At 37.9% G+C, this 14,294-nt stretch overlaps 1 protein-coding gene across 3 annotated transcripts; it reads right to left on the reverse strand.

Moving 5' to 3' along the window:
- Positions 1-225: 225 nt before the first annotated feature.
- Positions 226-14,288, reverse strand: ETS2 (ETS proto-oncogene 2, transcription factor). 3 transcript variants are annotated; one of them, XM_025205364.1, is made up of 11 exons: positions 13,896-14,288; positions 10,365-10,436; positions 7,641-7,761; positions 6,437-6,556; positions 5,802-6,002; positions 4,996-5,079; positions 4,090-4,329; positions 3,893-3,971; positions 3,659-3,843; positions 2,874-2,992; positions 226-1,882 (listed from the first exon to the last, which is right to left on the reverse strand). In XM_025205364.1, the coding sequence occupies exons 2-11, from the start codon at positions 10,434-10,436 to the stop codon at positions 1,667-1,669; spliced, it is 1,437 nt and encodes a 478-aa protein (XP_025061149.1). In that variant the 5' UTR covers positions 13,896-14,288; the 3' UTR covers positions 226-1,666. The 3 variants fall into 3 exon arrangements, with proteins under 3 accessions (XP_025061149.1, XP_025061148.1, XP_025061147.1); XM_025205363.1 differs by having other exon boundaries at positions 13,891-14,288; XM_025205362.1 differs by having other exon boundaries at positions 13,359-14,288.
- Positions 14,289-14,294: the final 6 nt, after the last annotated feature.

Genomic DNA, 14,294 nt, shown 5'->3' on the forward strand with positions numbered 1-14,294 from the left:
AAAAAGCACCTTTGCCTAGTTCTCCACCTCCAAGCTTTACACTGATGTAACTCAGCTATGTTCATTGAATTTACTCTTTCCTCTCATATCAATGTAAAATAAAACTAGCCCTTAGACTTCAGATGTCATTGTTACATTACAGACACAGAAATAAGAAATCCACCTCAGACTGTCTTGGGATACTGGGAATTCATCAACATTTAAGAAATGCACACAACTATTTAATTTCTTTCCCCAAGAGGTTTTAATAAACATTTGATTTTTTTTAAACCTCTCACAATGTACACCACATTTAAATGTACATCAAGCTCAGATAAAAAATAAAAGCTTTCTTACAAATTACATTTTTCCAGTGAATCGTTTTTGCAGTAAAAATAGCTGCTACATAAATTCCTCCTGATCTCTGAAAAGGAGTCACAAATATTTCCAAAAATAGAATTCATATTTTAATTATACAGGATAAACTGGAACACAAAAAAAAAAAGTAAAGAAAAAAACAAATCAACTGAAAAAAATTTGCTTGTATACAAATTGTTTTAAAAGGACATGCATAGAAGTTCAAAACATATGCCATTTATCAAAGAAAAATGACATTTATCCACATTAATATTTTCACTTTCAGGTAGAGGAGAAACCACAAAACAGGCCCTTTATGTCCAAGTTTCTTGTAAAGATGCCAAAATGTGTAAAGAATTGGCCAGCTACATTCATGGCAAAATGTTGAATGAAACCCTCTGTATGACTTTTATACTACCAGCATATACAACAGCATGTGCATATTCCTAGCATTTTATAATGTCCCTCAGGCAGATTAAATATTTGTAGAAGGTTGTATGTCCTATTCAAACATGAAACAAACATTTATGTTTACTTTCTTCCTATTTAAAAACAAAAAACAAAAAAAAACAACCCCCCCCCCTAAAGACACACACATACAATTAGTTTAAATTACAATATACAATATCTGTTAAATAGGAACATTACAGAATTTCAAAAAGGAAAATAAAATAAAATAAAATCGCAGTATACACAAATTGACTGTTGAAATGGTGAGATTTCCTTCCCCTCTGCCGAGAGAACTTTACAACTGTTATACCTGGTTCTGACGCCTTTCTGTACATGTGCAGTATGCTCATGTATAACAAAGATGTACTTTAGAAGAGATTACAGATTCTTCTCACTGCCCATTTTAAATAAATAGTGTTTTTTTTTTTTAAATGGATCATAATATACAATGTAAGCTATAGTGATAATTTAAGTTTTGAGCTAGAATTCTGATGCATCCCTGGTCTCTCATCCAAGCTTTGGTTTTAAAAACCACCCAGATGAATATGGCAGTGCACACAGCCAAAAAAAAAAAAAAAAAAAAAAAAAAAAAAAAAAAAAACATTTAATCCTAGAGCCTTTCTTTGTCTTCAGGCTGGAGTCTGGCCCCGTGCTGACTTCTGTTCTGCTCAAGGGACTGATGCAGCAATTTATGAAGCCATTGCATCTGATGAAATAAGGCCACTTCTTCCTTCAACTTTCCCTGGTTACAACATTGTTTCTTTAAGGCCCTTATTTCTTAACAGTTGCACCAATCTGAACAGTCAAAAAAGCTGCCTGCAGATGGTTCCCTGTCACAGTTTGAACACGTGATCTCTGCCAGTTTTTGAGATTGCTGTGCTCAGTCTTCTGTGTCTGGCTGCACTCCTAGCATGGCATGCAGCTCCTCTGCTGTGTACCCCAGCAAGTTCTGTAGGTCGCATACAAAGCGATATACATAACGTTTCCCTGAAGTCTTGTGGATGATATTCTTGTCATAATAGTAGCGTAAGCCTCGGCTCAGCTTCTCATAGTTCATTTTTGGCTTGTTTTTCCTTCTTCCCCACCGTCGTGCCACCTGCAGCCAAAAGGAGGGGGAAAAAATTAAATAATCTCTCAGTCAGTAGCTGATCTATTGGAAAAAATTATTTATTTAGTAGTCAAGCCATTTTATTTGGTTCAAATGCCCTGAATTCAGTGGAGATATTTGGCTGACTGGGAGTAGCAGGGCTGAACACTTAATAAACAGCCTCTGCTCAGAATACCGGCATTAGTTTGAAGCGAGAAAAGCAGTTTATGACCAAAACAGTGGACACAATGCCAATTCAGAGTAGGTGGGCCCATGTGACACCTCGTCCCAGAAGCTATTAATACAAATAAATAAAATTAAAAAAAACAACCCACCAGTAAACAGAGATGTGTGGTTAAGAGTAAATTTATGAACAGTGCAGTATACTTCCTTTAGTGAAACTTGAATGAGACAGAGTCACTTCAGGCTCTGTATCCTAAAGAGACCAATAGGAGTCTTTCAGGGAGCCTTGGATCAGGCCTCTTAACTGAATCAGAAAACAAATTTCATCATCAGTGAGAAAGCTGAAGAAGTTTATTCTAGCTAAGTAACTGAAACTTGTTTCTGATCATATATTTTAAATGCATCATAGTAGCAATTTGATGGATATCTTAAAAAAAAAAAAAAAAAAAGGAACTATGCAGCCCTCAATATACGTACATGTACATGACATGTCATATGTTTGTGCATTCCCAACTGCATTGCTTAAACTGGGTTTTCTTTAGGCAGTATAAGCAATGCTGTAAATCAAACGTGACAGTAACATGCAAAGTTGGAATGTTCCATCACATTGTTTTCATACACTGAAGTGATTGGACTGATTGACGACCTTGAGAAGTCCTTCACCTTAGCCTAGGTATAGTAACATATTTGCAGACAAACAGATTTCACCAAGAGTCTGATTTTGTAAACCTTGCGTCTTGTGGAGCAACTCCACAGAGGGACTGCTTACAGGATAAACACCTTAAATCTTTTTATTCATAAAAAGTTAGGCACACACCTCATCTGGGTCAGCAAGTTTAAACTCCCATCCATCTCCGGTCCAGCTAATAAATGACTGACAGGACTTGTCAGTCAGTAACTCCAGAAGGAATTGCCATAGTTGTATAGGTCCACTGCCTGTATACAAACAAGATAAGAATCGGTAAAATGACTGATTCCAATTAAAGGCTATATTATGGAATAAAGAAATAACTTCATTTTAACATACTAGTATGAGGCAAAGAACACCGACAGAAAGCTCGTTTGTGATGGAAATTTGCTGAGGGGAGTTATTAGAATGAGATAAGATAATCATTTTGATTGAAAATGGTGATTTGAACTAAGCCTCGTCTTTTTCTCTCTCTTGATTCCTTTCTGCTGACAGATATTTAAAATCTTAAGATCCTGTCCTGAAGTTCTGGCCCTGGCAAAACTTCCTGAAAAGGAAGGTTTACCTGAGCAAGGCCACTAGCAATGAACAGTTAGTGGGTGAGTCAGTGCCTGTGAACTTAATGAATTGGTCACGTTGCCTGATCTACCTTCCTTTCAGAAAGTCAGAACTGTCAGTTATAAAAATGGAATGCAGTCTTAGTTTTGATGTGGTCTGTATTTACTTTGCATAGAGCAATAGTCCAGTGATATTTGCTTTATTAATATTTAGATTTGAATCAGTTCATAAAAAAACAGTGTTGTTATCTAAGGAAGGGTATACTATACTTCTGAACTACAAATACTGATACCCTCTGTAGATGTGTATGACAAAACAGAGAGAGATGACAAGATATACTTTGTTACTTCACTTACCTGTAAAGCCAGCTAGAATTGCTGCAGGTATAACTGGTTTCCCTTGCTCTACGGGATCACTTCTTTCTTGAATGTAGTCTTTGAAAGACATTGTAGGTTTGTTCAGACACAGAGACTGGTTACAGTCGTCTTCAAAACTTTCATAGGATGGAACACGTTGTAAGTCCACTAAAGATGACTGGCTGGTCCAGGACTGAAGCCCGGAATCTGAGCTTTCATAGCTTTCTGTGCCACTTCCAGGACTGAAGCAAGGAATCTGAGCTTTCATAGCTTTCTGTGCCACTGTCACTTGATTCATGCTCTCTAAGCTTACCTTAAGAAAAAAAAATTATTATATAATCATTGTTACTTAGATTATTCTGGCAAACAAAACTATGTAAAGAAAAAAAGAACATACAGCATGTGGCCAGGGGGCTAAAAGTATGCCTTACCAGAATTATCTATCAGCAAATTCAGATTTCTTGAGAAATCCTGGTTCATGGAGCAGTAGTTCACACCAACTGGTTCTAGTTGAGTTTTGGGGAATATTGGAAATTCTTGATCTGGGTTGAGGAGGTTTGGTCTTGCAGAAGTCTGACACACATCATTCAGGAGATCGGGTTTGGAGTAACTGAGGGTTTTGGGGTAGCTAGGTAGCAGCATACCATATGGGTTCTGTTCCGCATTAACACCTAATGGAAAATTAAAGAATTAATAAGTAATTCACAACAGTCCTTGTTACAACATAATGCCTTGGAAGCAGAACAAACCCTGGGCTCCCCAATGCTACATATACACACAGGCAACCAAGAAATTTGTTTTGCTTAAAACCTGGCTGAGTGGGGGAGAAAAAAAGAGCAAGGAAAACTATGCTATGATCCTAATCCAAAGTCTAGTGACAGTGGGAGGCTACCTTTTCTTCAAAAGGCTTTGAACCAGATTATCACATAACTGGTTATCTCCAGTATGATTAATAGACCATTGCTCAGAGCTCTCTGGTTCAAAGGGACTAGAACCAACTGAAAAAGCTGAGAGAGCTTAGGTAATTCTGGGAAGGTCTTTTCTAATTTAGGAATCAATGGATTAAGAGCTAGAGAATTAATGAGTTAAAAGTACAACTCTAAATATACAAAAGCTGGAGGATGGGGGAAGAGGGACTCCATGATCCATGTAATTTCTCCCCCACCTCCACTCTACCCACACTCAAAGGCTGGCAGCAAAAAAGGGGGTTAAATACAACTCCCACTAAAACTTATCCATTCTGTTTTTTTTTATTCAAGCTGGCAATAGTGATGTTCTACATACAGAGTTTGGATACTACATACACTAAAACCAAGCTTGTGTTTCAACTGACTTACTTAATGAGTTGTTGTTGACCCAGTGAGGGGCAGAGGTGAGATGAGAAGATTCAACATACTGATCTTGTGTCTTTTCTTGGCTGTCTGAAAAACAGAACAAATGCATTTCTATTTACTGATCTGGACAGGAACACTGAGGAAGTCTTTAAGTATTTTTGTGGAAAAAAACCAACCAAACAAACAAACAAACAAACTTTTGAAAAGAGTACTTGCTAGCAGGTAATATTTAATACCAATGAAATTCTGATATTCAACCTGCCTAAAAGTCTGCAGCATGTTTTAAGGCTAAGATTCTGCAAACATTCATGCAGCTGTTTAATTTGTATACACATGCAGTTCCAAGAAGCCAAAAGATACTAGGCATGTGTGTGTGTGTGTTTGTGGGATCAGGGCTTTTGATAACTGTTTTATACACAAGATAACAACACAACCAAGTTCAGCTAGACAACAAGACCACTGGTTCGTCTGCTACTGCCCAACAGTGTAGTTGTCTCAGTACTGGTCCTGCACTTATTCACTTACTACACTGCTTTGGAAGTTGAAAAATCAGTTTATAGTAGCCACAGAACAAGAAGTTTCCACTTTTTTTTTGAGCAGTTGCTTAGGCTCCCATCCTGCAAACTGACTGGGAGGCACATATGAATGTGTCCATGGTGAGACTCATTGATTTCATTTGTCTGGACTGATTTTTGAGTGCATTTGTGTAGGTTGTTTAGGTAGTTAAATACAAAATTTAGTGAAAGTGATTAAAATAGTGTTTGTCTTCATTATTGGAATTACAGTTTAGATTCTGGTTATCTAGCTACCTTTTATCATCTGTTCCAGGTGTTCCCACAGAATGTCTCCCACATAATCAGGTGCCAGCTCCAGGAAATGTTCCTTGCCCAGGCTGCACAAGTTTTGGCCATTCATGAGGAACTGATGAAAGTTTACATTGGACAAAGTAAACTCATTGGTAGCCCATAAGAGCCACTGACAAACTTGGTTTTCAGTCCACAGCCAAGGGTCTGTAGGGAGAAAGAAAAATAAAATAAAATTTAGAGGCAACCTTTGAAATTAATAAGAACCTAAAATAAGTTTAGTTAAAAAGAAACGAGTGGGGACTCAAAATTAAATAGGATTTGTAGTTCATCATCAGGAGCTCATCTATCAGTAATGTATTCATCATTTTAAAACAATATTCTAAATTTTCCTGCCTTACTCAGTTTTAAACAGTTGATGAGCTCATTTTTCTTATGTTGAAAAATACAAGCTCTGCATGCCCCCCATTTATATTAGTATATCTAATCTTTCCACATAAACCTGTGCCAAATTCACACAAGATGTATGTTTGTACTTTCTAGTAGTACAATTCCTTCTCGTTGAGAATTATCTAACTAATTGTTACTTTTCACTTTTTTTTTTAAGTGAAAAAATGAGGTTATAGAAAGAAAGCACTTACTATTTGGAATACCCAGGCGACACCGTTCTTTGGTGAAACCATTAAAAGTATCTTTTAAGGCCTGACTCATCACAGCCTTACTGCATGGGGTCAAGAGTGGCAATTCACAGTTGTTTGACTCTTAAAAAAAAAAAAAAAAAAAAAAGAGGAGAGAAGAACATGTGACTATTTAGTTGAGGGGTAATCATGATAGAGAATCTATTTGGTTATTTAGGTGGCTACAAAAGGAGGAACTGAAAAAAACTTAAATAAAACAAGCCAGTCATAATACATCCATTTTAGGCCTTCCAACATTTGACTTAACAACACTACTACAATCAGCTGTAGTCCGCAAAACTGCATCATGACAAAATAAATCTTTGCGATTGATAATGATACAGATCCTCACTAACTTCTGGTGGCAAGAAGTGTAATTTGGTTATGTGGGGATTTAATGATCTTTGTTAGAGAATAAGGTAAGAGATGCTTCATATCTTCTAGTGTAATTCTAGTGACTATTGCGTAACAATCTCTCTACCCCAGATATTTTCAATCGAGTCTGAGAGCTTTAGAAGAGGCTGTGATGAAATGGCTTGTTTATGCATGCGTCAGTCCTTTGAGTTTATAGTGTTGTCATGTTTTATTCAATTTTATTCAGATTTTAGCACTGTGCATGCAGCTGCAAGGCTATTCTAGCTTTTTAAGCCTTTGGTCCTGTCAGGAGTTCCACATGATAAAGCAGGTCAAAAACCACACACACACAGTTCATTGCAAGATGGTGCCTATGTGTTTCCATCACACTTGTTACCAATATATTGGTGTGCTTGTTTGCTTGATGATGTCTGACTAAAGTACTAGAAATGGAAGCTTAAGAAGTTGATAACTATCAGCAATATTAGCAACTTATTGCACAGGCAGTCTCAAGTCTGTTCCAGAAACTTTCCACAGACACCAATTCCTTTTATGCTCATGAACTCTGCTTCAACATGGGAAGCTGTAAACTATCATTGTAACTACTCTTGCGAATAAAATTAAGTGTGTTGGCAAAGTTAGAGCCCTAAAGTAACTTAAAAAACAACTCCCCCACCCGAAACACTCCACAATGCTTGTTTTTACATTAAAAAAAATTATTGTTGCTCAAAGTGAAAGGGTTACTGAAGCCAATACCAAATACATTTTATTTGAGCTGTTGATATTGCTGTTCAGACTACAGAACAATATTTACCATAAGAAGTTGAATCAAAGCCTGTTGGCACTTCTTGAAGCGTCTGATCTTCATTTAATGTGGGAAAATATCCAGCAAATAAAGAATTTGCTCCATCAAAGGTGTCAAATGCTGGCTGACGCTGCAAGATGGTTTAAGAAAACAAGTACGCAGTGTAAGCATTTTATCAGAGCATTGCCAAGAACAGCTAAAAGGATCTGAATTTCCCAATGGTTGATAAAAACAGGATTCAGACTATGATACATGCATTAAACTTAAGTTCAAGTTATGCATACAAGAAACAATATTAACATAAATGTTTAAGGCTCCAACTACAGTGAAACAGCTCTTTGATATGCTCTCTAGGTCCCAACATGAATAGAGAGCTACTGCATTTAAAACGTGCAGCCTGTATACATATGTACAAGCGTGTTTGTATAAATTATACAGCAGAGCCATTCCTGTCTTTCCTGACCCTCTAGGCCAGATCCTACATAGCTAGTGTAAACTGGCATGGCTCTACTGGCTTCAGTAGAAGCCTTTTACAAATCATAGGACCAGATTCTCAATCTGTATAAAATAACTGTGCAACCTTCATAATGTATTAATGCTGCTCATTTGCATTTTTAAGACTGCACTGCCTGAGTGAAACTAAGTCAGAGGCTAAATGACCTCAATTAAGCTTTGATGTTTACACCACCACTGAGGTGAATAGGCTGGGGAGAGGGGTAAGTGCCTATATGAGCTGTTAATGACTCTAGCAAAATGCTACTACAGTAAGAAGCACAGCACATCTGTTTACAGAGTGGCAGCTGCATCTCTGCAGTGGCAAAGAGGCAATATAAACCTCTTTTTAAAAATTAGACTGTAAGAAGTGATATGAAAAGACTTTCTTCTGGTACTTTATAAAAAGGCACAAGTAGCAGAAGATATTTTAACCTTTCTTGGAACTTGAGTTATATCAAGCAGTTGTGTATGTACACTAAATTTTTAAAAAGAAATCTGTAGTAGTATATGTATTGTTTTAACCTACTGCAGTAGTGGTATTATCCTCCGAGTAACAATTATAACGATATGAACAGATAGTGAATAATTGAGGACTGAAGTAAATTTATTTATATTTTTTTAAAGATTTAATCTACATCATATTACTAGGAGCTGTGGTACAGCCCCACATGACTTATGTAATAGTTTCTCATGTGATTTATTTTTTTAGTGGTTTAAGTTACTGAGAGAATGTAATTTGTTCTAAACAACAAAAAATGTTCAGGAACAATGACAAAGAATAGAGAGTCAGGATAAAATACTTTAAAGCTCTCATCTAAATGAAATGGTTAATAATAGCTGCCTAGAAGACTCCTTTTATGTTAATAGAGAATAGCTCTGATTCATCACTAGTACCTAGAAGGAAGGCCAAGTTCTTTCAACATCATTTGGAAACTCCTGTGTTTTGTGTAAATAGATGACCCTTATACTGAGTCATTGGAAAAAATGCAGTACCATGAATGAGTAGAAAGCATACTGGATTTTACACTTGTGAAACATGAAACTCATCTTTGAGCAAAGCCTTCAATAACTAGTAGAGGAAAGCTCTACATGGGATAAATCCTGCTCACCTTGCTCATAGTCAACAGAACGTTATTTGACCTCAAAATATACATGAGAACTGCTATTACAAATTTACGTACAACTTAAAGCAAATCCAAAACAACTGCAAATAAGTAACGAGTACCTGATAACGGACTAGTACCTTAAAGGCTGAGACATGAGATTGTGTTGTTACTAATGTCTATTTTGTTTTATGCCTGGCATAAGAACTGTGTGCTGTCCTATACAGTAAACAAATTAACAAAAAAAGTTCCCCATTTCACCTCCACTTCAGTCCTTGAAGCTCACTTCTTAAACAAATCTCTGGTATCTGAATTGCTCTAAAAATAAGATCCTCAGTGATCACAGCATTTCTTACGGTTCAAGGATTCAGAAAGTCTGACTGGTCTTTATTCAATTTACCTTGATCATCACTATATAAAGAATCAAGGCTGAGATGAGGGAGGGGGCGGGGGGAACCGTTATATAGATAAAGAGAGAAGCACTTGCAGACAGCTAGAAAAGGAATCTTTTATTCCTACTTTGTCCTCTTGTCTTTAAATTCCTTCTAAATGGAGTCAATGCATTTGAATAATTATAAAATGTAATAGCCTGCTTTTGTTTTCCTGCATTACACTCTATTTTCATTTGGTATTAGGCTTGCATGTAATAAAATTAATCACAAGACAAGTTCTAAATTTTCCGCATACCATAGTAATGCTTTTATATAAATAAGAACTAAAGCTGCATATCAAAATGCGACAGCTACACAAAGTTAAACACAGAAAGACCCAGTCCTGCTGCCTTTACTTGCACCTAAATGCCCATTACTTCAAAAAATTAGAACTCAGTATCTGACCCTATATTTTACTATGAGATCTTTGGATTGGTGGGAATTATGATGGAATTAACTGTTCATCCAATATGTTTGTCAATTTTAAGTGGCTGGATACAAAGGGCTTGCTCTAGTTCCACTTAATTGAAGTGCCAACTAGAGGAAGAGAACCTTGTCTGCAATTAGACTTTCAGTACTTGAGAATCTATCCTCTCATCAGCATGTCCATACAGTTCCTTCATTAGCATTAACAGACTATAAATATATGCAATGAGTAGATGCAACCTTTTGGCTTTAGAAGCATCTAGCCTAAGAGAACTCACCTTGAGGATTCCTCTGTAGAGGTTAGACACAGGAGCTACCTGATCCATGTTCTTAATTCCAAAATCACTCATCTGAGAAATAGAAACAGAATGCGGGGAACATATTATTACCTCTGTAAGTGCATATTCACCAACAGAAACATCTTATCTGCTCTAGAACAGAACAGGTTGAGTAAGGTGGAGCAAGAACAGAACTAGGTTATGTGCTATGTACTTGGGCAGGGCCCAATTCAGCACTCTCTTTCCAAGGGCTTTAAAAATCAACAGAAACAAGCTGTATCAGTTATGGGGTGTGATCTCTTCATACTGCTAGTTGACATAACTCTGCAATGTAGGCAAGGCCTCAAGCATACTCAGATATGGAGTTATTTGTCTTTTACTGCCTCTTAAAAAAACCCCACAAGCCAGCCATAAAACGTTTGGGATATTCAAGAGAGGAGACAGATTGTAATGAGTTCTTTATCAGGCAAAATTCATAACTGAGAACGATCCAGAGTACACTTAATTCAATCAAGCAGACTATTGCATGTAGGTTGCATTCAAAATGTGAAACTTAATAGCCTAAAAATAATAGCTTGTTGATAGCTATGTTTCGATTATTTGTCATGGGAGTCTTGTGGTCAGTTGAATAAGCGTTTGAGAAGTATCAGGGAAAAGACAACCCACTATAAAGGAAGGGAATTACACAATACCAACTTTGGTTCTTTGGGCATTTCAAAGGCAATGTGCAGTATAGGTTCTTTGGATAAATACAATATCTTTTATTAGACCAACTGAAATAGCTGGAAAACTTCTTCTCTGCAAGTTTTCAGGTACAAACACCTTGCTTCAGCCAGAGGTTGCCTCTGCAGCTATGTGCTCTTCCTGGATGGGATAGAATAGAAGCCAGAGGCTTCTTGTCTCCCATCCAGGAAAAGCATATAACTACAGATGTTTCTTCTTTCTGCCTGAAGCAGGGTGTTTGTACCCAAAAGCTTGCAAAGAAGAATTTTTCCAACTATTTTAGTTGGTCTAATAAAAGATACTGGATTTACCCAAAGAACTTTCTCTGCCTATGCCCTTAGACCAACACGGCTACAACCAACCCCCATGTACAGTAAAATACATTTTTAGTATGGTTTTTACCATGTCATGTCTGGATGGTACGTGTTTTAACTCTCCCATTTTATGGGAATGTTAGAGTTGCCTATTCCAAAAAAACCCCAACCAAAACAAAACAAAAAACCAAAACCCAAAAACTAGTGACCTGATTTTCTTTAAATGAGAGAGAAAGCAACCCCAAACCATCAGTTAAACTTTGCAGGCTTCATAACTGAAAGTGTAACTAATTTTTTTCTTTTTTTTTTTTTTTTTTAAAACAAGTTTCAGGCTACCTCTCAAGTTTCCACTTGAAAGGGTTTCTAACTGAAACCAATGAAACCAATAACTTGATTGCAGTGACACAAGTATTGTCATACTGGCAGAAGTACTGTCATATAATGTATAATACAAAGAAACAACTGTGTGATCTCAGGACTTGTACTCTGAAGTCTATTTAATGGAATAAAAAGTGATAAGATTACTGTGCATTTATTCAGCAAGGAAGCTCAGACAAGGAAGTACCATTTTTTTTGGGGTGGTGTTCAAGTTTATCATGACGACGTAAAAAGTGAGAATAAATGCTCTACTCAGACTCTATTGAAAAGCTGTTTGTTTAAACACTTTCCTCCTCCCCCCCACCTTTTACCTCCTCCTGATGTTGATTGTTTCAGCCTCACAGAAACTGTCTAGAAACTTGTATGCGTTTTGAAATTCCTTATCAGGTAAAGGACATCAACAAATGTTCTCCAGTCCTTTTTATTTTTTTAAATGACTTTACTAAAGGTATGTAAAACTCCAAGTGCAATCCTAAACTGGTTCAAGAAGAAACTTCAAATAAAAGGTTTTTAGCAAATAAACTGCAAATAAAAGCTGGGCTGGCTATTTGTTTTCTCTAAGCAACACCCTACAAAATCTGTCCAGATGTAAACAAACAGATGATAAACCTATTCCCTTCTTTCTATTTGATCACTTTAAAAGCAAAATTTAAAAAAAAAAGCAAACAAAGAACAATAACCTAAGGACTTGTTTCAGATGCAATGTTAGCTATTTCTGAGTATAAAAGGCTTATGACAGAAAATATATTAAATGCATTGAAAGGAATTGTCAGCTTCACAGATCATCAATACCACCCAAGCATGTAATATACAGCTATCATTTTACTTAGATTATTAACAAATGTTATATTTTAGAGGGAACTTTGAGAACTAATGAACTGTTCATTGTTCATAACATGTGCATCAAGTTTCTTTGGTCCCTGCTCTGAAGATACTACAGTTTAAATGACTATTCTTCTTCTACTGTGGCTCTTTTTTTTTTTCCTTCTTTCTTATAGCGTTTGGGCGGGGGGTAGCATTAAAATACACAGAGGAGTGTCCAGCTCTGAGAAGTAACTCCTGAACACAGTTGCATTTGTGTGTGATATCACATTACTTAGGTTCTTAATAAACTTTAAATATTGGACCCATCCTGTATTACTAATATGGCTTCCAAAGATTTCAGGTGCAATGGTGAAAAGCAGCAGAGCTTTATCACTGATCTAGAGGAACAGGATTTTCTCTTCCATATTTTCATGATTTGTCTGAGTAGTGTTCAGAGTACAAAGAGTAATTTTATGCAATAACTAGCATATCTGACATTCTTCCAGTTACTAAATGTAGCCCCTAGGACCGTTGCCACTTGCTGTTCTAAACACACTATGATTTTTCTGGATCTTGTTTTCAAACTGTATGTGGCATGCTGAGCACTGGAAAACAGACTGCCAGTTCAGCAAATTCAGGCTACCAAATCCCTGCATATTGACACCACAATATCTACCTTCTAACTGAGTTCAAGTTGTACAACAAAGATGCAAACAGGCCTAGTGTCACTGACTTGTGCCTGTTACTAGAAAACAAACGGGGCTGAGACACCCACCCTTTCAGTGCTCTTGAAAGGGTTAAAAGAGCGTTTTTTCCTGCATGGATGAAAGCTGGTGTGTCTTTTCAGAGACAGAGAACAACAGCAGGATGCTGTTGGGCCTGGCTGCTTATCCCACCCCCAACTCACCACACACTGGCATTGGGCCTGGCTACTTCAACCCCCACTCAATCCAACCCACCCACAACTGCTCCTTGCCCTTGCCACACGCCTTCTCTCCACACCCCCGCACGGCTGCAAGTGGGTGAACCTGAACAGGGTCAACAGGCTTGGGCACTGATTAACGAATTCTGCTGAACTGGGGCCCACAGCTTCCCAGCAGGGGCTGAGACAGAGTGCTTGCTTGTGATGCCCGAGAGCTGGCAACCGGTTAGAAGTCCAAGAAACAAAACACAACAAAATGAAAAAACCCACAAACCCAAAAAACCTACTCAACCAAGCCAGCCTATCTAAACCATCATGACAACTAAAAGCTGGCAAATGGTTGGAAGGCCAAAGAAAAAAAACCAAACAAACAGCAAACACTCACTCAACTCAACTAAATCAAACCAAGCCAAAGTAGCCTGTCCCAGGAGGACTAGTCTGGCAGGATGGATGCACAGAGCTACATCTAAGCCAGCCTGTCCTAGGCAGGCTCCTCTGGCACCTAGAGAGGCAAGGCATAGGGGGCTGCATCTAAACCAGCCTGTCCAAAGCTGGCTTGTCTGGCAGGCGGGGGCTATGCTACCAAGCCAGCCTGTCCTAGGCGGGCTCCTCCGGCAGCTGGAAGAACAAGGCGCAGGCTGTGGCTCCACATCTAACCCGGCCGGTCCCAGTCGGGCTCCTCCAGCGGCTGGGCCGGCAAGGCATCTGCCCTGGAGCTGGAGGGTGTACAGCCCTCCGGGCAGGGCCAGGTTCCTTCCCCTCGCCTTTCCCAAGGAAGGATCGCTACCG

Source organism: Alligator sinensis, unplaced genomic scaffold, assembly GCF_000455745.1.
Source record: "Alligator sinensis unplaced genomic scaffold, ASM45574v1 scaffold424_1, whole genome shotgun sequence".
Lineage (NCBI taxonomy): Eukaryota > Metazoa > Chordata > Crocodylia > Alligatoridae > Alligator > Alligator sinensis.

Coding starts and splice junctions, on each gene's coding strand:
- ETS2 (XM_025205364.1), bottom strand. CDS start 10,436: ATGAGTGATTTTGGAATTAAGAACATGGATCAGGTAGCTCCTGTGTCT. Junction 5,080..5,801: donor CCTGGAACAGATGATAAAAG/GTAGCTAGATAA, acceptor TCTGTTTTTCAG/ACAGCCAAGAAAAGACACAA. Junction 4,330..4,995: donor GGTCAACAACAACTCATTAA/GTAAGTCAGTTG, acceptor ATTTTCCATTAG/GTGTTAATGCGGAACAGAAC.